Source organism: Girardinichthys multiradiatus, chromosome Y (assembly GCF_021462225.1).
Source record: "Girardinichthys multiradiatus isolate DD_20200921_A chromosome Y, DD_fGirMul_XY1, whole genome shotgun sequence".
Lineage (NCBI taxonomy): Eukaryota > Metazoa > Chordata > Actinopteri > Cyprinodontiformes > Goodeidae > Girardinichthys > Girardinichthys multiradiatus.
Genome location: NC_061818.1, coordinates 39702515 through 39724660, shown reverse-complemented (window position 1 = coordinate 39724660; position 22146 = coordinate 39702515). Strand labels below are relative to the sequence as shown.

Below are 22146 nucleotides of genomic sequence, written 5' to 3'. Positions count from 1 at the left end.
ACTCGCAGTGTAATCAACCATTGTGAGATCCTCCTGCTCCTTCTAGTTTTTGATGGAATTATCCTCCCTGTTTTTGCCTCTGCCTCCATGCAGGTGTTACCCTCTATTCTTCTCCCTGTTTTTGTTTCAATAACTGTGCCGTCATCCGGTTGGTTGGATTCAGTTTGCTGTTAGGACTCCATGGTGGAAGGAGTTTATAACTACAAGAACAACAAAAACTTGGTATTCACGTTTACATTTATTAGGGCTTTTCTCTGATCCACACAGGTTTAAATTTATACAAACAAACTCAGCTACATGCTTACACCCCAAATAATATTTGATTAAATATTTGCAACCATCAACAAACTTCTGGATATTTGACTTTTCTTCCTGGCAGAATATGTATGAAATGTAAAGATGCTGAAAACATTATAACAGTAAACTAGAAATCATAAAGTACTGGGTTGCAAAGTTTGTTGCTTCGTGAAGAAGCCAATACATCAGCTGGAGGGAGGTTCTTATGCATGAGGTAAACAGTGTTGAAGATAGCTTGTAAGGTAAGAGCAACAGCTGAAGAAAATACAATAAAATAAGAATAAATCTGGACACTCGATTAGTTATGAGGTCAGAAAGATAGTTTTACCAGGGAAAATCCCTTATCTGTGAGTGCATTTTTAGTGTAGCTTATGCTGCTTTGTTTAAAAGAGGTTGCCTGAAAATCTTTGCTTGAAGAATCTGGATTTTCATGATGATGTTAATAAAGATCTGTAGCATCTTCATGAAAGCCTGAACAGGAAGTTAGGTGATGATTGACTCTCTTCTCAGATGGGTTATGGCAGCTGTGACAGTACCCCTTGCTGCTGTTTGTCTGTCAGTACATACAGTTGTTTTAGCTCCGCCCACCAATCTCCAGGGTGACGCCAGCGCGGCCGCAGTAGCAGGTCATTTAGGAGGGCGGCGACACACGCCCCAACCATAGGCCCCGCCCAGAACACCTGTAGTGGAAGTGAACAGTCAGGTTAAGTAGGATTCAGTGTGTTTGCGTGGGTGTGTGTGTGTTTACACTGACCCAGTGGTTTCTGAAGTCGAGCGTTACAGCAGCAGGACCAAATGACCGAGCTGGATTCATCCCACAACCTGTGGCACCGACCTGTGAGGAAACTGACAGGTTGGTTGGTTGTCTCTGTCCCTGTAGAAGACCAACAGCCAGGTGGATTGGACTTACCGCTACCAAGTGACCCAGACTAACAGTCAGACCAACCAACAAAGGCGTTGCCACCACCGGCAGAGGGACCTCCGCCGTTACCATGACAACTAGGACCAGTTGGAGGGTGATGAGCATTTCCACAATGAATGCCTCGTGCAGCCGGACGCCGGAGGACACCTAGACACAAGCAGGTGAGTCAGTGAGGATCCTCCTCTCCGTCTGAGTATTAAAGCTCAGAGAAACACTCACCTGGTTCACAGCAGGTGTCACATCTCCCATCAGTCCGAGCAGCAGCGCAGAAGAGACCACTCCCCCCAGTAGCTGACCAATCATGTACATCACTGCCCTCCACAGGGTGAGCCTCAGGGTCAGAACCATTGCTATGGAAACTGCAGGGTTCAGGTGAACTGCCCCACCCATGGACAGCGCTGCCATGGCAACAGATAAACCAAAGACCAGTACCACCTGCAGGGGACACGCAGGTGAGACCGCCACAAGTCCAGAGTGAGGAGGACCTTCAGAAGGATGGCTCTGATTGGTCAGACCAGCTATTGACCTCAGGTCGGCTCTTATCAGAACAGCTGTTAGGCTGGCAGACAGAAAGAGGGCAGTGCCTACAAACTCCAGCAGGAACTGATGTAGGCAGGACTGAGTGAGGATGTCACGTAGGATGAGACGAAGACAGCGAGAGAGAAACATCATCACAGCAGCGACTAGAACAGGTGCTCAAAATCATCTGCAGAATGTCAAATAAACACAGGTTACAGTCACACAGGTAACACGAGCACAGGTGAGACGAACATAAATAAGACAAGCACAGGTGAGTTCCAGGTTTGTTCATGGATTGGGTGTCTAGAGAAACACCTCTATTGCTTCCATCAGTCCAGGTAAACCTGTTTGATCATTTGATCCGATTTAGAGTCAGTCTAGTTCTTTATTTTAGCTGAATATAAAACACCTGATGATACAGAACTTACCTGTCGGTATCAGAGAGGTGTGCTGTTAAAGATGTTTCCTCCGTCATGGAGTGTGTGTCTCTGTCTTTTATTAAGTTCATGTAGGAGGGGTTATCACAGGTGTGGGTGGAGTCATCATGCATGGGCCTCAGAGCACAATAACTCTCTTTGTTGTTCTTCTCTGTCTGATGCTGGATACTTCTCATCTGTCAGGAGAAAATGGACCAGTTTTTTGAAACATCTTATCTGTCATTTATTCTCAGGTGGTGCTGACCCAAACTCCAACGTTAACCCTGTGGTGGGTAAGAATCTGCTTCTGCCTCCATCTCAGGTGTGTCATAAGCACCATCCAAAGTTCATCTGGTATCAAAAGATCAAAAACTGAACAATAAGTTGGAGGAAAATGAATTCAAAGTTGGTTTCTGTTTCAGTGGGTATCAGCTGAAGCATCGCACCTGACGGAGGTTAGAACTTCATCCAACCTGCTGCTAGCTGAAAACATGGGTCTGGAAGGGAACCAAAAAGCAGCCCCGAGAACGTCCTGAATCTGAAACCACAACATGGGCCATCTTGGTTAAAGTGGATATTTAGCTCCAAGTTCTCCAACAGCAGAATAAAGAGGAGTCACATCCAAACCTGAGTAGAAAATGTCTGCTGTCTTATGACTATAGAGACAGGAAGCTGCAGAAGGTTCATCAGAAAAAAACAGCAAACAACTCAGCAGCAAACTCCAGAACATGGACACAACTCAAAGCTGCATGTCTGCAAATAACTGAACCCTGGCATTAAAATCCTCCAGAGAGAAAGCACGGTGGAGGCAGCATCATGATGAGGAGTTGTGCTGCCTCTCCACACATTATGGGAAAAACCTTTTCCGGTTAATTCAGAGTAATTTACCACAGTGGACTAGAAGGAGCAAAGTAATCACTTCAGTTTTATATCCTAACCTGCTGAAAAAGAAAGGCTCACAGTTAACAGATATATACCTAAACATGTAGCAGCATAACTACAGAGATAGCTCAACATAACCAAAGCCGGTCTAACTGTAAGGAAGGTTTAAGCCCAGTCCTAAAGGTAGACAGGGTGTCGGCCCCACAAACAGGAGCTGCAGTTAATCTACAGCAAACAGGACAGAGATACTGAGTTAGAGCTGCAGAACCTCTCAGGATCATGTCTGGCATACACTTGAATCCTGAATGAAAACCTTTTTCTGTGTCCTTGTGTTGACTTTGAGTCTCTGAAGATGTGCTGATGAGATGCAGGATGTTTCATCAGGTAAACCAACCTCACACAGATTCAGAACAGAGGAGAAGGTTGTTTCATTTTGGCGTGTTAACAGCAAATACAGAGAAGCTGTAAGCAGCTCAACTCTGATACCTGAGAGGTGTGTGAGACATCCATTCGTCCGATTGGCTGACCCTCTGCTGTTCTGACATTTTACAAGGAAGAGGAGTAACAAGGAGAAGAAACTGGGATGTCAGTAAATCCTCTCATTCCCTCCATTAGAGCTATTTAATGTATCCTGCAGATTTGTTCACCTTTACATCCTGATCAGAGTTCAGACTCATAGAAACAGAATCCTGAGGGAGCATGTCCACTGATCCAACTGGAGCATAGTGAGACTGCTTTCCTGCATCTCATGCCTTCATCTGATTTAATCCTCCTTCGCGTTCTGTGATGGTTTTCTCCTTTCTGCTGCAAGAACACAGAAAGCTGCACAGAAGGATGGCGATACAGGCATTGCTAAAAGGACACTTTATTCATTAAAGAAGGTCATATATTAAAATATGTTTTAATAAGATAAAAAATATATATCAAAACCCAAACAAAATGCAAATGTAGGCTGTGAAAACTAAGACTGGCACCAGCTTCCTCGCGACCCACTATGGAGAAGTGGCAGAAAATGACTGACTGTCTGACTGACTGTTTCTGTTTATAAATTATTATATTTTAAGTTATGAATTTATTCCATATGTGTGCAAAGTTTGCTGTTCAATAATGTCAGTGCTCAAATCACTTTTTCATCAATTGTCCAAGTACCATCGCCATATTAGGCTGGTATTCCCAAGACAATATTTGAAAGACTGAATGGTTATTTATTTAAATATTAAATTATATAAGCATCCTGATTGCACAACACAGGGTTTGACAGGATCTTCGAATGGGGTTCACATGTTCTTCTCATGCTGGGTGAGTTTTGTCTGGGTACACTGGCATCCTCCCCCAGTTCAAAAACAGGACTCTTATTGTAACCATGCAAGAATAAGAGGGTATAGACCAGGACCGCCCAGGCCCAGTCTGCCAGAGCCACTATCCTGCAGCTTTTAGAGGCATCCCTGCTCCAACACACATGAATTCCCTGATCAGCATTCAGTCCTTCAGTTCTGTAGAGGCTTGGTAACGAGCCATTCAGTTGATTCGGGTGTGTTAGAGAAGGGATGCAGGATGACAGCTCTAGAAGACTGGACCTGGGCAACCCTGGTGTAGAAAATGGATTGACCGATCAGATAAATGGTTCTGTAATTTAGGTTCAGTCCAGAAGAGGGCAGCAGAGACACAGCAACCCTGATATCTGCTATCAGCAAACGATCAGGTTCCGAACAATTACTAATTGATCCCTGTGTGGCTGGTCAACAGATTCTGAATAAAGACTCCACAGAACCGATTCTGGACTGAACAGGTTCTGACCTGGTACCGGTGGTTTTAACCAGGTCAAAGTAAAGCAGTTGTAATGAGTCTTCCTGCCTGCTCAGAGATTACAGAGGCCCTGACAGCCCTGCTATTAAACGAGGTTCTGATGGAGAATATTTTCCACATTTAATGAGAAATCCTTGCCAAACAAGTCCACTGGAACATAAAAACATCAAGGTTTTGGGTCAGAATGGACTGTATTTGTAACTTTTCATAACTTCATCCATCTGGGCAAAGATCTTGGTTCCATCTGAAGAAGTAACCCCACAGCATGATGCTGCTGTGTTTCAATGGCGTTCCTTCGGTGATGCGTTGTGTTGTTGTGGTGTCAAAACAAAGCTTTTAAAATTGGAGCTCAGAGTTCCAGTTTGGCTTTATCGGACTGAAACACATTGTCCAACAGGGTTCTGGGAGACTTTAACCAGGCCTGGATGTTTCTTTGGATCAGAGGCTTTTATTACATCCTTACTCCTTAGCTGTGACCAGGGCTCCGAAACCTTTCTTCCTTTAGAAGAAATAGAATAAGGATGAAGGAACGTATGTACATGCACAGGAATGCACAGCCGTTTTCTCAAGTATATAAAGACGAGAAAAAGAATGGAGATGAGCCAAACCACACAGTGATGGATGAACACAGGAGAGACTGAATGATGACAGATGGCAGCTCCTGTAGAAGGTTGGACTTCTTGAGTTGACTCAGGAAGGACAGTCTCTGCTGGGCCTTCTTCCAAACAGCGTCTGTGTGTGAGGATCGTCTCAGGTCCTGAGAAAGTGTGCTTCCTTGGAACTGGAAATGATCCACAGTCAACACAGTGTTGTTGAGGATGGTGAGGGGAGGCAGTATGGGAGTGTTTTCCAGACGTCCACCTTCATTTTTAGCTTCTCGCTGTAGCTGCCCTGATCTCATTGGTCAGTTTGTTTCTTGGCTGCTCATACAGGACCCGGTCCCTGCTGCTGTAAACCTCTCAACCAGCTCCAGGTGTCGGTTTTTCTTTGCTTTTATTGATACTTGCATACATCTCCCTCATCCCTGCATGGCTTCGACATCTCATCCTGATTAAAATGGTCTACCTATATGTCTTTATAGTAAATTTGTATTTTAGAATATAAACGTATGCTACCTCCACCTCCTTGTCACTGGCAATGAGCCAACCGGTGACAATATATAAATATATATATATAACTGAGCAAGGTCTTCTGATATAAAGGCCGAGTTACAGCGTGTTTCATGTGACATCTGCGAAGACGTTCTACAACCAAATTAGTCTGCATGATTCACTTAATTTTCCAAAATATGGAAAGTTCCATTAATGTGTTTTACTTTGTTTCTGAAACCTAAAAATAGAAAGTAAATTGTGGTATTAGCACAGAATGCAAACCAATCAATTTTAACCCCAGATAAGTAGAATCTTCTTAACTTCTTGCCTTACCTGGACCAGGGAGTCTGTGGGTGTTTTATGCAGCATGATGTGATGTTGTGGAGCACTGTGACTGCCTGGTGTGTGTGTGTGTGTGTGTTCCTGTCTTGGCATCACAGTGAGAACCATTTTCCCGATTTCACCATCAAATTGAGGACCGTTTGTACCAAAGTGAGGACATTTTGCTGGTCCTCACGACCTATTTTGCTAACGGTTAGGTTTAGGACTAAGGTGTGAATTGACTTTAGGTTCAGGTTATGGTTAGACATGCACTGGTAATGGTTAGGTTTAGGGTTATTGTCAGGGTTAGGGCACAGAAAGGGTTGAAAATGACTGAAAATCAATGGAAGTCAATGGGAGTCAACACATGGTCCTCACTACATATATATAAAACAAGAGTGTGTGTGTGTGTGTGTGTGTGTGTGTGTGTGTGTGTGTGTGTGTGTGTTCCCTGCAGCAGCTGAAAGAAATCAGACCGATCATTGCACAACTGGGACAACCTGACCCGGCTCCAATTGTGTGTGTTCTGACTAGCTTAGTGGTTCAGGTTGGGGTCAGCAGGTGGACCCCCAGGATTCATGCTGGTTAAGATGACCCAGAGTCCATGCTCACCTTGCGGATTGTTCAAAATAAAGAGCAGGAACACACACCACGAGCAGGAACTGGGTCGAATGTGATTTAGACTTGATTCTCCTCAGGCTGACCCATTTTACTGAAGTTTAAACAAATGATCTGAGATTCTGGTTCTGGTTAAATCCTCTGAGAGATCCTGCCTAACAGGGTTGTTTGGTTCTCTAAACAGATTATTATTAATAGGGTGTTCCCTTTGAACAGAACCGGTTCAGAGGGTGTATGAAACCGGGTTTACAGTGGAGTAAAAGTCTGGCCCTTTGGGCTTTCCGTACCAGTGAACAGGTACAAGGTGGGAGCTGTAGAGGTGTGTCATTCCCACCTGGAGCTTTCCCACTGATGCTCCTCTCTCTCTGTCTCATCATCAGAACCTCATTCTCTTCCTCACACTGAGGACAGGTGGACAGGGCAGAGGGGAGGGGCTGCGACAGGTGAGAGGAGCTAAACCCGCTGATGACGTCCATTTAAAGTCACGTGACATTAATGCATTATTGTATGGTCCACTTAGTGCGTGTATTGATCAGTGATTGGTGTTTCAAGGCCTGTGTGTGTGTGTGTGTGTGTGTGTGTGTGTTGGGAGGAGGAGGGGGGGGGAGCCGGGCCCGGTCAGTGTCCCCCGTCCCCCCTCCTTCTCTCCTCTGATTGGCTGCCTCTCTCCTCCTCTCCCGCTGCAAGCGCTGCTCCTCTTCAGATCAAGGTTGAAGGAGTCGTATCGGACCCGGACCAGAACACACAAGGACCACAACCGGGATAGACCTGAGCTGGACTCTCTGGTATCTCTGTTTCAGCTCAGTTTGATTGAACCCTCCCTGGTTGGGTTTGGGTCTTTTTTTTCTCTTTTGCGGTTCTTGGATCTTGTTCTTTCCCGGTTGTGACCAACATGGGCTGGAACCCGAACCGGATCAGAGAGAACCGCACAGGGTTGTGAACGCAGGACCCCGGCCGTGCGCGTGAATGAAGAGATGGAGCGAAAAGTCCTGAGTCAGGTAGGACGGGAACGCGCAGCCTGCGAGCGTGTGCGTGCGTGTTGTTGTACAGTCTCTTACCTTATGAGGTCCAGAACCCGGTTCTGAAGAGGGTGAATCCGGTTCTAGTTACTGCAGAGACTGTCGTGCACGCGTCCGTGCCCAATTCCAGTTAGAAAAGCATCTGCTTTCATGTTTTTTACTGGGTAAACTGGTCTCAATCCAACCAGAACTACTACCTATCAAGCATCCTCGGGTAGTTCTGTTGGATCAAAATGGTTCTGAGCAGTTTCTTCCACTGAACCTGACAAATTCAACAGTTCCTCCAGCAGTCATTTCGGACAGAACCTGAAGAGAACACACATTTGGGTTCTTTCTGGTTCTGGTTTTGTTTAGAGTTCATTCTAGTTCAAGTTTCACTCTCATTCGGGGTCCCTCCGGTTCTGGTCTTATTCTAACAGGATATAAGTGAATCAAACAGGGTCCAGGTCTGAAAAGGCTTTAATGTGTTTGGATGAGCTGTGAGGAATCAGAACATGTGGGTTTCGTCTCTTTCAGAACCAGAGCAGGTCACAGTGATGTTCTGTCAAGCAGATTTCTGTTTATAGGTAATCCCATCTTCAGTCCAGGACCAGTATGACCCGAAGAGCTCAGTGGGTCACTCATTAGCTGAGTGGCAACCAGATTCTGAACATCCAGCAGGAGCGCCAACAGGACAGAGTTCTGCTTCAAGAGTTTGGACCAACACAAAAATCAGATTCTGGTTCTGCAGAACACTGACTCAACAGACAAAATGAATGAGATGCTTCATCAGAGAGAAATGAAACCAGATCAACCCGTCTGTGGTTCCCTCTCAGCTTGTTTCAGGAGCATCAAGATGATCCTGATGTTTCTGCCTCAGCTGCAGCTGATCAGAGGAATTAGACTGACGTTAGAATAAGTCTATTAAACTAGATCCAGATGATCAGCTGGTTCTGATTGAATTATGAGCAGTTATACAGGGGTAACGTGAATATTTTCCACATTTTGTCCTATTCCAATCACAAACGTCAGTGTATTTTATCATCATTCTATGAGACCGACGAACAAAGACAAGTTCAGAACTGTGAACTATGGGTTGCAGCATTTTTTACAAATAAAAATCTGAAAAGTGTGGTGTGCTTTTGTATTCAACCCCCCTAACTCAGTACAACCACCTTTGGCTGCAGGTCCAGTCCAAGGTCTTTTGAGGTTTGTCTCCGCCAGCTTTGAACATCTACAGATGGAAATTTTGACCCATTCTTTGCTAAGCATCTTGGATGGAGATATCTGTGACTTTGACTAGGCCATTGTAACACATGAATAGGTCTCTGATCTAAACCATCCATTGTATCTCAGGCTGTATGTTCAAGGGTGGTTGTCCTGCTGGTCTCAGGTCGTCTACAGCTTCTAACAGGTTTCCTTCCATGATTTAGCTCCATCCATCTTCTCATCATCTCTGACCAGCTTCTCTGTCCCTGCTGAAGAAAAGCATCACCACAGCATGATGCTGCCACCACCCTGTATCGCAGTGAGGATGGTGTTTTTGGGATGAATTACAGTGTTTTTCATATAGGCCAGAAAGTTCAGTTTTGGTCACATCTGCGCAGAGCATCTTCTTCCACATGCTCGCTGTGTCTCCTTCTCAAGGCTTCTTTGTTCTGGTCTTCCATAAATGTCAGATTTGCTGCGTATAAAGCTTGGGATGTTGTTTTAGAACCGAATCCTGCTTTAAACGTCCTCCCTGACATGTCTGCTGTGTTCCTTGGTCTTCATGATGCTGGTTGTTCTCTAATGTTCTCTCAAGAACATCTTAGGCCACAACCAGAACAGCTGGATTTGTACTCAGATTACATTACACTCAGCTGGACTCTGTTTACTAATTAGATGAGTTCTGGAGGCAGTTAGTAGCACTGGTTCTAACGAGGGGTGTCAAATTAAATGGTGGTTAATACAAATTAATGCCACACTTTTCAGATTTCTATCTGGAAAAACATGTGAAAACCTCTCAAAGGAGCTGGATTGGTTCCTTCTGTGGCTGATATAAAACATGCTTTATTGGGTCATGTGTAGCCCAGACGGTACCTCAGAAGAACCTCTAGACGCCGGTTCTTCTGCTCTTTGGTTTTTAGGAACTCCTACCTTTGGTTCCCCTCAGCTCCTGGACATCAGCTGGTCCACTTCAGGGAGTCTGGATCAGTTCCTCTGCTCACCCTGTTTTTCAGATTGTGTGTGTCTGCAGCAGATGGTCGGGTTCTGAAACAAACTGATTTAGTTTCCAAACCATCGAATCAGTAGACCCTGAACCACAGGAACCATGCAGCGGGCCAACTGCTATCAGTTGGATCCTAAAGTTTCTGATGACAAGTTTAACCAGAACTGAATTAGAACCTCAGAGTCAGAACAAGACAGGTTTCCACGCAGTTTGAGACATTATTGGATTTTATGCTATTGTTCCTTAATAAATAATTGTGATTAATCGATTATTAAAATAATGGTCAACTTACTTAGTAATCAAATTATCTTTACCTGGAGTATACATAATCTAAAACAACTCACTCAAAGCAGCAATTAGGCCAAAATTGTACAAAAAATATACATTTTATGTACCATTTCTATTCATTTAATATAAAAAACCTCTGTCGGTAAATTTGCTCTTTCCAGAACTCCTAAAGTGGCCTAGAGTAAGCCTCACCTGGTTCAAGTGCTGTAAAAAATCTCCTATTAGGCATCTTTTGCTGTCTGAATATCAATCGATTAACAAAACAATCGTTAGTTGCAGCCCTAGTCCCAAGCGTCCTGCAGAGGCTGGAGGACCAGCAGACTATCATGTTAGAGCCCGTGGATGGAACTATGGTTCTGTTGGATCTCTGCTAGTTTTAAAGGCTGCTGATGCTGTCATACTGACATGAGAACAGAGAGCTACCGCAGGACGGTGCAGAAACAACTCAATTGCCTGAAAAACTTTCAGAATCACACAAAAACTCCGAGACGGAGGAAGATCTGTTTCCTCAGGGAGCCGGGCCTATTTTTAGAAAACACACACACACACACACACACTGCTATAACACACTGTTTTAACAGACAACCTGTACCAGGCAGTCTCTGTAACAGGAGGTGTGTGTCTCCACTAACGAGCTCAGGTGATTGGCAGCAGATGAGGAGACGACAGACACTGTCATCCATCACTTCCTGCTTCCTTCATCCCTCCATCATCCTCCTCCCCTCACAGAAATGAGGAAGAGGAGAAGTGATGAGCCTCCCAGAGACGAGGAGAGTTTGTTGAAAGGAGCAATTTCTAGTTTTATTTGATGTCTAACATCTCAAAAGGTCCAGCTGTGGATTTGTGGTTATTTTTTTGGCCGTGCAGGTAGGAGAATCATACCTGCACGGCTGATTTACGCCCATCTGCATCTGTAAACAGAGGCGTGTCAAGAGAGGAGTCTGGTAATCCCACTGATTGAGATGTTCTGAAGAAAGGTGCTTGATTTCATACATCTGGATTTTTATTTTTTTGCGAATGCAGTTTCTTTGATTTCTTCATACTCCGGCAAGTTTTAGCATTGTTTGTTAACGAGGCCCAGTCGTATGTTTGTTTAGGAACCAGTTGTCTGTCAGTCTGCAGCAGAACCCCGGAGTCCATGTTTGTTCTGCAGCTGCTGATCCGAGCTGTGCCTGCTGGTGTTCTGCCTCAGTGAGGGGTCATCTTTCTGCTTGGCTGTGTGTCTGTTTGCCGGGAGAAAGCTGGGCTTGCTGCTCCGTCAACGGCTGCCGCCAGGCAGGAAGTCACTCCGAGTGGAAAATGATGGAACTGATTCCTGGGATGAAAGTCCAGCTGTGAGCTTCATCACATCCTTCAGCCTGCAGATCCATCTTTTTGTAATAAAAGTAGCTGGAAGGCTGGATTTTCAAAAGAAAACTCTTCATTTTTGTGGATCATGACAGTTGTTAGTTTGGAAGTTTGATGGTGGCAGTGGAGATTTCATTTTCAATGTTTCTGTATTAAGGCTGCAGATAAAATCTGCAGTTCTCCTGTCAGCCACGGGTTCTCCAGGATCTGCTTTCATAAAACCAGACCAGGAAGTCAGCACCAACATGATCCAGTCATGTCCAAACAGAACTAATTACAGATGTGAACAAACTCAGGATGTATTAAGAATGGTTTTCTTCAGATCAGCTTCAGAGGTCTTTCTGGGACACATATGACTTAGTCTGGTGGTCTGAACTCAGTCCATCCGGGGACACATTGAAGGTCCACCCTGACACCACCTCGATCCCCCCGAGCAGCAGAGTCTTTAGATTAAGAAAAATGTTCACGCGTCATGATTTTATTGATCAATGGATATCAGGATGCTGTCAATCTTTATTGTTTTTGGAGCTGATTGAACCCCCTGCAGCCTCTGCATTATAAAATGATGCAAGCAAATAATAATATCTTCCTATAAGTGCAACATCTGGTCATGTTTATGCAGCACAGTATGTATAAACTAATAAAGATGTGCAAAATCTGTGTGCTGCTGCTGAGCTTTGAAAAGTCCCACTTTATTTATCTCTGCTTGTGTCTCATATTGTATTGTTAAACTTTACAAATGAGCTTATGGATCATAATACTCTGACATTGCTCCACCTTAGCAGTGATGCAAGCTTAAGAAACTTAACTCAAACATCCATGTGAAAAAAAACTGGACAAAGCAGTTAGCAGCTGCTGGAAGGCAGGATATGTAGTTCTGGTTCTGTTGGACCTCACAGCAGAGGGACCATTCTGTCCTTCTGTCTGGTTTTGTCCACTTTGTTGGTATCTGTGGCACGGCACTGAAGTGGTTTTCTTCTTATCTGACAGATAGAACCTTCTCAGTTATGATCAATAATTTATCCTCCTCCAGATCTATGTGACACTCTTAGAAATGTTGGTTTGACTCAACATGTTAAACAGCAAACGCACAAACAGGGACATATTTTGGACTTGATCATCACTAAGGGTCTAAACATTTCCAAGGTGTCTGTAACTGATGTTGCTCTATCTGACCACTTTTCTGTTATTTTTGAAAGCATCATCTCCAATGGCTCAGTTTGCCAAAGAGACTTGATAAGAAAACGCATCTTTAAGGAGAGTGCTGCTGAAACCTTTAACCAGATTTACTCTTCTACCTCCACTTTGCCCTGTAACACTGTAGATGAGCTGGTAGATAACTTTCATTCTAAAATCTCAGACATCATTGATTCAATTGCTCTAATTAAAGTGAAAGTCGTTTCTGGGAAGAAAATGTCTCCATGGAGAAGTGCTCCACCAGTCAGAAGTGAAAAAAAGGAGTGTCGAAAAGCTGAACGCAGGTGGAGAAAGACTGGACTCCAGGTTCACTATATTATCTATAAAGAGAGACTCTACAGATATAACCTACAACTGAAAAATGCAAGAGAATCTTTATTTTCTGAGATCATCAGCAAAAACATTAACAATGCTGGTGCATTATTTGCCACGGTCGACAGGCTGACAAACCCTCCTGTAACTGTAGCATCTGAACTCCACTCTACCAGGACCTGCAATGAATTTGTTAACTTCTTCACTGAAAAAATCCAAAAGATCAGAGAGGCAGTCAGCACATCCACATCAACTCCAGGACCAAAGTTGTCTCCAACTAGAACTGATTTTGTCAAAATTTCCCAATTTCACCAAATAAACTGCAAAAACTTAGAAGAAATCGTACAGCAACTAAGCTCTTAGGTCTCGATCTTTTACCCACATCTTTCCTTAAGAAAGCTTTGCCTGTAATAACATCTGATTTAACACAAATAATAAACACGTCCCTTTTGTCAGGTGTTTTCCTGCAGGCCCTGAAAACAGCAATTATCAAACCTCTATTGAAAAACAGCAACTTGGACAAGCTGCTCCTACAGAACTACAGGCCTATATCAAACCTCCTCTTCATCAGTAAGATTATTGAAAAAGCTGTGTTTCAGCAGTTAAACAACTTCCTAACAACAACCAACCGCTTCGATGTCTTCCAGTCAGGCTTCCTGATCACCACAGTACAGAGACGGCTCTTGTCAAGGTGTTCAATGACATAAATGCAGACTGTGGAAGAACCACCGTGCTGGTATTATTGGACCTTAGTGCAGCATTCGTCACTGTTGATCATTTTATTAGAGCGCCTGGAAAACTGGGTCGGCCTTTCTGGTACAGCACTCAACTAGTTTAAATCCTACTTGAAGGACAGGGACTTTTTTGTGTCAGTTGGTAACCTTACATCAGAGACACAAAAATCACATGTGGTGTTCCCCAAGGATCCATCTTAGGGCCCCTCCTATTCAATATCTACATGCTCCCCCTAACTCAGATTATAATAAACAACAACGTAAGTTATCATAACTATGCAGACGACACACAGCTATACGTTACGATGTCAACAGGTGACTATGAACCCATTCAAGCGCTGGGTAAATGCTTAGAAGAAATCAATGCATGGATGGGCATGGATCTTCTTCAGCTGAATCAAAACAAAACTGAAGTAATAATTTTTGGACCAAAGGAAGAGCGTTTAAAAGTTAGCACACAGCTTCAGTTAATACAGCTAGAAACCACCAATCAGGCTGGAAACCTGGGTGTAGTGATGGACTCAGACCTGAACCTTCAGAGGAACATAAAGACAGTAACAAGGTCGGCCTTCTATCACCTAAAGAACATCTCCAGGATTAAAGGACTAATGTCTCAGCAGGACCTTGAAAAATTAATTCATGCGTTCATCTTTAGTAGAATTGATTACTGCAACAGTGTCTTCACAGGTCTGCCTAAAAAGTGGATCAGACAGCTGCAGTTGATCCAGAACGCTGCTGCCCACGTCCTCACTAGAACTAAGAAAGTGGAGCACATCGGTCCGGCTCTAAAGTCCCTACACTGGTTCCCTGTAGCTCAGAGAATAGACTTTAAAATACTTCTGTTAGTCTATAAATCACTGAATGGCTTAGCACCAAAATACATTACAGACTTGTTGTCAGTGGATCAACCATCCAGACCTCTCAGGTCTTCTGGCTCGAATCTACTCTGCAGAACCAGAACCAGAACCAAACATGGAGAAGCAGCTTTTAGTTCTTATGCTCCACTAATCTGGAATAAACTCCCAGAAAACTGTAAAAACCCTAAATTACTTTAAATCAAGATTAAAAACTTGTTTACTAACTAACTAACTGTTTTACTAACTAAATTTGTTTAGAGCGGCCTTTGACTGAGCCATCTAAACTTTATTAGTTAAGTTTTCAGTCCAACTTTCCTTTCATTTTCTTATCCATCATTTTATCATAAATGTTTTAATTTTTATCTTTATTATCTTATCATTTTAATTATTCATTTTTATTCTCTTTAATTATGTGTTTATTAATTATTTAATAACGTTTATGCTACTGTAATGTATTTTTCCTATTATGTCTCTTTCTTTCATGTACAGCACTTTGAATTATCTTGCTACTGAAAGGTGCTCTAAATAAACTTGCCTTGCCAGTGATCCTTTTCTGTGTGGGGTGCCACATGGCTCCCTTCATGGTCCCCTTTTTATTTCTATATGCTGCCACTCGGGGAATTTATAACTGCACACCAACTGTCCTTCCACTGCAGACGACCTAGACATTTACTTGTCTCTTGAGCTTATTGAAGACACCTGAATAAAATTGGCAACAAACACGTTTAATTTCCTTTTGGGATTAATAAAGTATTTTTGAATTTGAAGCCGGGTTGCAGTAATGCTCTTCTCTTTCTTGTACTGCATAACCGCTGTCTATCAGTGGCTAAGTAAAAACTTTCTATTCTTAAATGAGCAATGGACTGAGTGTATTTGTTGTGGGGACAATGCCACAATTAATGTCAGTGCTTTGCCTTTTAAAGACTGTAGATTTGATTATTGCAATGGACTCCTTATCGGTGTTTCTCAGTCTTCCCTTAAATGTCTTCAACTTGTCCAGAACGCGGCTGCCGTCTTTTAACCAACACCTCTAGACATGAGCACATCAGCCCTGTCTCAACCTCTTTACACTGCTGGCTTCCTGTCCTTGTGAGAGTTGATTTTAAACTTTTATTGTTAGTTTTTAAAGCTCCTAATGACCCGGCCCCACATTATTATGCTATATAAATCAATAAATGAATCAATAAATAAATAAATGACTTTAGGATGATTTTTGTTTAGCAGACTGTGACCGATTTATGGCTGAAGTCTTTTGTGTGATTTTACTTCCATAAACACCGTTTTGGAATTTTGATCCATAAAGACTTTGTAGCCAAAGTAATGATAATGCGTCTCAGATGAACGTCGGTCATGTTGATGTCTGAATGAAGCAGTTCAGTGACCGAGACTGTATCTGAGATGCTCCTGATGATCAGCTGGGCTACTTGGGTCACTATGGTCTGCACATTCAGGACTGACCAGGTATGAATGTTTGTTGTTAGGCGTGTTCTCTCACATCTGAATGAGCCAGGACTCCTGATTGTACCAGGTCTGAATTTGGCCACATGTTCTCTGACGGGATGAGGATCTGCTCCCATATCGTTAATCATTCACTGATTTTTCTACTTTGGAGTCAGTCAGACTCTGGGGATGGTGGAACCGGAGGTCATCTTGCAGCGTTCTTCAGATTTCACACAGAACAGAAAAAAAAACATTTCAGTTCTGCAGGTTGGACCAGAACAAACTGGTCAAACCAGCTTGTTAGAGTCTCTCACCTCAAACCAGTTCCAGCTCAGCTTCATCATGAGCTGCAGCTGACTGCAACCTGCGTTCTCAGCAGCCTTATGTTGCATCTTCTGCAGGTCCGCTCACTGCAGTTCCTCCATGCTCCTCTTTGCTGCTCTCTGTTCCTACGAGATGTTTCGGTTCCCTCTCAGCTGTTGTCCTGCGTTGTTTCCTCAGGGAGAGTTAAACTCTTCATGGACCTCCTGTTAGAGTCATGTTTGCTGTACATCAGTCAGTAGTGTATCCTGGTGGAGGAAACACGAGGAGAACATCTGCTACTGAGCGCAGGGGCTCAGCTCCATCTGGACGGTCTTTGTAGGTTTTACCAACGCATGACTTAGTTAGTTTTCATTGGCTGGAAGTTCGAGCCATCCTCTCAGACCCCCCCATCCCTAACAGCTGCTGTCACAATGATGTCCAACAGAACCCCACCAGATAATCTGGTCTTTAAGGGTCTCCATGTTTCAGATGTTCTCTCTTTCCACACTCCACTGACTATAATCATTAATTACCAGGGAGCAGAACCTGCTGAGGAGGTTCTTCAGAACAGTTCTGACCCACAGTAACACTAGTATCTGACAGAGAGCAGTAACAGCCCTGGAACATAGATTAGTTCATGCAGGTCTTCATGTTCCTTTCCTTTCAGACATAAAATCATCAGACCTGAAAGGTAATAAATAACTCAGTAAACCAAGGTTTTTATTCAGGTCCAAACTGATCTGACTCACAGTGAAACCGCTGCAGATTAAGATTCTGTGTCTCGGGACCGTTTGTCTCTGAGATGGTTCTGTAATCAGCTGTTTGTGTTAGTGGGTCAGATATATGCTGGAAGCATCTCTGTGGCTCTGGTCCAGTTAGGAGCTGCTGCTCCAGAGCCTCACAGTCCTGAGGTTCAGACCAACAGCTGCTCTGAAGCTTCATTCACGAAACACACATTACCCAGAATGCTCTGCACTTCATTCATCACGATTCCTCAACACAAACAACATAAACAACAGTCTAACACCAGTTGGTAAAATACTTTCTATCTAGGGCTCAGCTAATCGCATCGGGTCACTGACTCTGCAGCAATCCCTCATTCTGAGCATGCATTTAGCGACAGTTGAAAGGAACTACTCCTTTTTAACAGGAAGAAACCTCCACCAGAACATGGCCCGGTGGGAGCAGTCGACTGCAGGTGGAAAGTACAGAGCAGACACAAAAAACACTCCATAAGCTTTATCAAAAAGTTACGTTTTAAGCCTAGTCTTAAAAGTAGACAGGGTGTCTGCCTCACGGACTAAAACTGGGAGCTGGTTCCACAGGAGAGGAGCCTGATAACTAAAGGATCTGCCTCCCATTCTACTTCTAGAGACTCTAGGAACCACCAGTAAACCTGCAGTCTGAGAACGAAGTGCTCTGTTAGGAACATATGGACCAATCAGATCTCAGATGTATGATGGAGCTAGATCATTAAGGGCTTTATATGTGAGGAGGAGAATTTTAAATTCTATTTTTGGTTGAACTAGGGATGAGCTCTGAAACCTGACTGAAGCTCTTCAAACAGATCATTATTGTCTAAATGCTCACACACTTGACTATCAACTATTTTCTCAAGAACTTTAGATTAAACCAGAACATTGGATATAGGTCTGTAATTTAGTAAATCATCTTGATCAAGAAAAGGTTTAATTACAGCTACCTGAAAAGCCTGTGGTTCATTTACGAAGAAAACATTAATCATATCTAAAATGGGGCTGGTAATCAGAGGGAACACTTAAATAATTTGGTTGGGATTGGGTCTTACATACAAGTTTAGATGAAGCTAATATTTCTGATAACTCAGGAAGCTCCACAGGATGACAACTGTCCGATCAAGTTCTACAGTAATTCTATCGCTACCTCACTCAATGTATGGATCTGATGTTATGCAGTTCACCTGTCAGGTCCAGTTTCAGTCCAACTGGTCTAAAATAAACGGTTAGAATCTGGTTTGTGGGACAAATGTGCTTATTTTTCTGTTCTATGTTGGACAGACGTCTGGAACCTTTTCTGTGTTGGACCAATGTTCCTCTTCTTCATGTCAGACAGATGTCTGAGGTGTTCTTCACATTGGACAGAGGTCCCTGGTCCTCCTCCTAATGAAGCAGCTGCAGCTAGTCCCTCTGAGCTGCTGCCAACACAAAATCTACGTCTAAAGGACGGATGGTTCTCTGAGCTCAGCGTGCTAATTTTAGCTGCAGTCACAGCAGTAAATCTCTGAGGATATCTCCACTCCACTCAGTGTGTGTGGGGCTGGTGGTAATACAAAGAGTGTGTGTGTGTGTGTGTGTGTGTGTGTGTGTGTGTGTCCTGCCTGTAGTGCAGAGTGTGAATGCCTACACTGTGTGGTCCTGCTGTGTGAACAACGATTTAGTCATCAGTTAATAACCAACAGCAGCTGGTTGACCATCAATCTCTCTGCTAATTGGTGACAGATTGATCCAATCAGGGAGGCCGTTGCTGAACTCCTCACTCATCTTCATTTTGAAGCTGCTGATGCAGCAGCTCTCCTCAGGAAGATGACACGTGATCACTGCACCTGTGGGCTGATGTGTCTCGCTGTCTTCAGTCTGTCCTAGTTTTCATTCATCCCGACCTAGTTTACCTGTTTCCCTGTCTTGTCTTGTTGTGTCCCACCTGTCCTGCTCTGGGAGCTGCTGCTTCTCCTCATCATGTCCTCCATCCTGCAGTTACACCTTTTAACGTTTAAGTTCCTGTGTTTTAGTCATGTTTTCAGTCTTACACTGACTTTATTAAAGGGTTAAAGTTGACTTTCAGCTGCAAACCTTCTGTTAGCTTCACTCTACAAGTTCTGGATCAGAAACACGACCTCTGGGACCTTTCCCAGATTGTCTCCTAAGGTTTCAGGTGTGGAACTGGCATCAGGCCGTCATCTTGTAATGTACTCCAGACTGTGGGTCAGGGATGGACAGCAGCAGCATGTTCTGCAGGAATCAATCTGTTCTACAGCTGCTCATATGAGCGGTGCTGAAACCAGCTGAGACCCAGCAAGCAGTCCAGTTTTTCTAGGAAAATAACACGACTGACCCAATAAAAACTCAGAACCTTTGAGATGGCAGCCTGTTTTGAGTTGTATTAAACTGTGTTCAGCTGATGTGAAAACAAACACACCTCACCTCCTTTCTGAGCTCCAACCAGGACCCAGTTACAGTTCAGTCCCTGATCAACCAAACCATCCGGTCATTATTTTCTGAATATTGATCAGTCGGTTCTTCCTGACTTCCTGGATAATTTCAATGCCGATAATCTGTTTCCTTCTTAAGGTTGTTTCTAACTACCTGGACCTGAGCTCCATATGATGGTTTGGGTTGATCCAAAGTATGGATAACATGGATTAATCCCAGCTTTCAGGGTCCAGGTTCCATGGTATGGACTGGTTTCCTACTGACCACTGATGGTTTGGTTCCTTCCAGCTGTCTGGAACTTGAGCTTCCTTGAGGCCATTTGGGTTTTGTGCAGCAGATGAAGGACTGGAGATTCAGTCAGAATCATGTGTTGCTGATTGTTTGGTGGTACTGGGCCATACTGGCTTTTAGTTTTAGCTCTTGGCTCATGTTGAGAGTTTCCTGCTGGTTTTTTTGCTTCTCCATTGGGCTCCTCTTTAGCTTCAGCAGTGGTAGAGTGGAAAGTCCATTCAGCTCTCTGTAGATCCGGTTGATATTTACGCAGAGACTTTTTTTTATTTATTTTTTATTTGTCCTGTCCGGCTGAGTAGCTCTGAGAATTGTCTGAGTGCCAAGAAAAGCCCACTCTCACTAGTGGAGCATTACAGCTAACGCTTTAAAGCTCTGCTTGATATTTGTAAAATAAACTTTATTAGAGACTGCTTTGGGATTATTTTAATTGTTACGGACACGGAGACAGAAATGAAAAGGAAAAAAAAGAAGCATGAAGGGGTGAAAGGTGGGGCAAAAAGGAAAACGGAGAGAAGGAGAAAAGAATGGAGGAGAGAAAGACGGCTGAAGAGAATACAAAATAACACCCTGCTTGCTTCTACACCTGGTGCCAATACCCCATAGGGACAACCAGCCCCCGGACCTAGGAGGTGGTCCCCTTCCTCCGGGGATGGAGACAGGCAGACCGCCCCAGTACCTGAACCTGGGCAGGGCTAGCCTTGGCTCGTGCCTGAACCTGAGCAACCCCGGCCCGGACCCTGACCCCCCGCTCCGACCCAATTCCCCAACGACCCCCATCCTCATCCGGAGAGGGTGCCATGTACAAAAGAGGGGTCTACATGGTCCAAACTAGCCCGCCAACCAGAGAATAAAATAGTCTGAACCCCCCAATGAATTCCAATCCCAAACCCATGAGCCCCCCACCCCAATGAACCCTGATATGATTTTCCCCACACGGCCATCCCCAACCAGGACACAGATATTGAACACATGCCCCCAAACCCATACACCATGAAGGCCCTCCCCACAGCACAGGGGCAAACCTCCACAGGTGAGCTTCATCCCCGAAAAGCCGACGAAGCAACACCCACACAGCGCAAGCTCCAAGCACCCTCGGCGCGTCCCGCCCCCACCACACAACGTGCCACGACGGCAAAACAAGGGCCCCGCACAATGCCACCCCAGCCTCCGCCCACAGGCGCAACGGGGCACATTTACACAGAAACTGATGAAGGTCCGGATCCTCAGACTCTGTTATGATTTCTCTTCTTCATGTGTTTCTTTGTTGAGCAGTCTGAAACCACTTCTACCGCTACTGCTCCTCCACAGACTTCTCCTCATGATCCATGTGATGGTTTGCTCTGCATTCTGACCAACCAACCAGCTGTCTGCAGGAGAGGCTGGTGGTTAAACCTGACTCCTGACGGGTTTTTACCAGCTAGCAGCTGTTTTATACCCTGGTGAACTCTGAACTAAAGTTCTATTGTTGTGTTTATGTTCTCAGGTGGTCTGTGTGTGTTTCCTGCTGAGTGGACGAGTTTCCTCAGTGGAACTGACCTGTGAGACTCTGATCCTGCTGTCCACCAACCTGACAGGTAACTTCCTCTCTGGTTCCAGGTTTAATGACAAGATATGAGGTAACAGCTGATTGTTGCTTCTTGTGTCTCTCAGCGAGGATGTTGGTGTTGCTGAACCAGACGTTCATCATCAGCAACTCATCAGGTTGGTAATGACTTTTCAACGACTAAAGCAAAGAACCTCAGCTGAGAAACAGCACATATCGGTTGTTTACTGCCTCTAGTGGCTCGGATGTGGCTCGTTAGTGGGCTGTTATACTCTGATTACACATTAGCCAGTAAAACACTAATGTTTACATTAAATATGAAGCGTTCTTTACAAAAGTGAAGTAACAATAACTTAAATCCACTGAACCCACAACACTCAGAATGGTCAGTACTCCATTCTTACCATTAGGCCACAGAAGTACCCACCGGTGACAGGATTCAAGGAATCTAACTTGGTAAACTTTATCTACACAGGTGAAGTTTTTAAAGGCAATGTTACCCTGAGTACTTATTAGCACTGTAGTACCCAGGTACTCTTGAAGTCATGAGGGCAGAGGGTCTTT

The 22146-nt window shown here is 44.1% G+C and overlaps 2 protein-coding genes across 3 annotated transcripts in view; one reads left to right on the top strand and one right to left on the bottom strand.

Moving 5' to 3' along the window:
- Positions 1-225: 225 nt before the first annotated feature.
- On the bottom strand, positions 226-2448 carry LOC124864851 (aquaporin-1-like). Of its 2 annotated transcripts, XM_047359787.1 has the most exons (5): positions 2167-2448; positions 1439-1925; positions 1208-1366; positions 1052-1132; positions 226-977 (listed from the first exon to the last, which is right to left on the bottom strand). In XM_047359787.1, the coding sequence occupies exons 2-5, from the start codon at positions 1889-1891 to the stop codon at positions 813-815; spliced, it is 858 nt and encodes a 285-aa protein (XP_047215743.1). In that variant the 5' UTR covers positions 1892-1925; positions 2167-2448; the 3' UTR covers positions 226-812. The 2 variants fall into 2 exon arrangements, with proteins under 2 accessions (XP_047215743.1, XP_047215742.1); XM_047359786.1 differs by having other exon boundaries at positions 1052-1366.
- Positions 2449-7538: 5090 nt separating this feature from the next.
- LOC124863919 (corticotropin-releasing factor receptor 1-like) overlaps positions 7539-22146 on the top strand; it is a 35235-nt gene continuing 20627 nt past the window's right edge. Inside the window, exons 1-3 of the mRNA XM_047358481.1 lie at positions 7539-7870; positions 21523-21613; positions 21690-21740. Coding sequence (XP_047214437.1) covers positions 7847-7870; positions 21523-21613; positions 21690-21740 — 166 coding nt within the window. The 5' untranslated portion in view covers positions 7539-7846. The remainder of the gene's footprint in view (positions 7871-21522; positions 21614-21689; positions 21741-22146) is intronic.

Excerpts from the sequence above, each read along its gene's own strand:
- LOC124864851 (XM_047359786.1), bottom strand. The coding sequence starts at position 1,891 with ATGATGTTTCTCTCTCGCTGTCTTCGTCTCATCCTACGTGACATCCTC. Across the intron at positions 1,367-1,438 it reads TGACACCTGCTGTGAACCAG|GTGTCCTCCGGCGTCCGGCT; the intron begins GTGAGTGTTTCT and ends GCTTGTGTCTAG. Across the intron at positions 978-1,051 it reads TCGACTTCAGAAACCACTGG|GTGTTCTGGGCGGGGCCTAT; the intron begins GTCAGTGTAAAC and ends CTTCCACTACAG.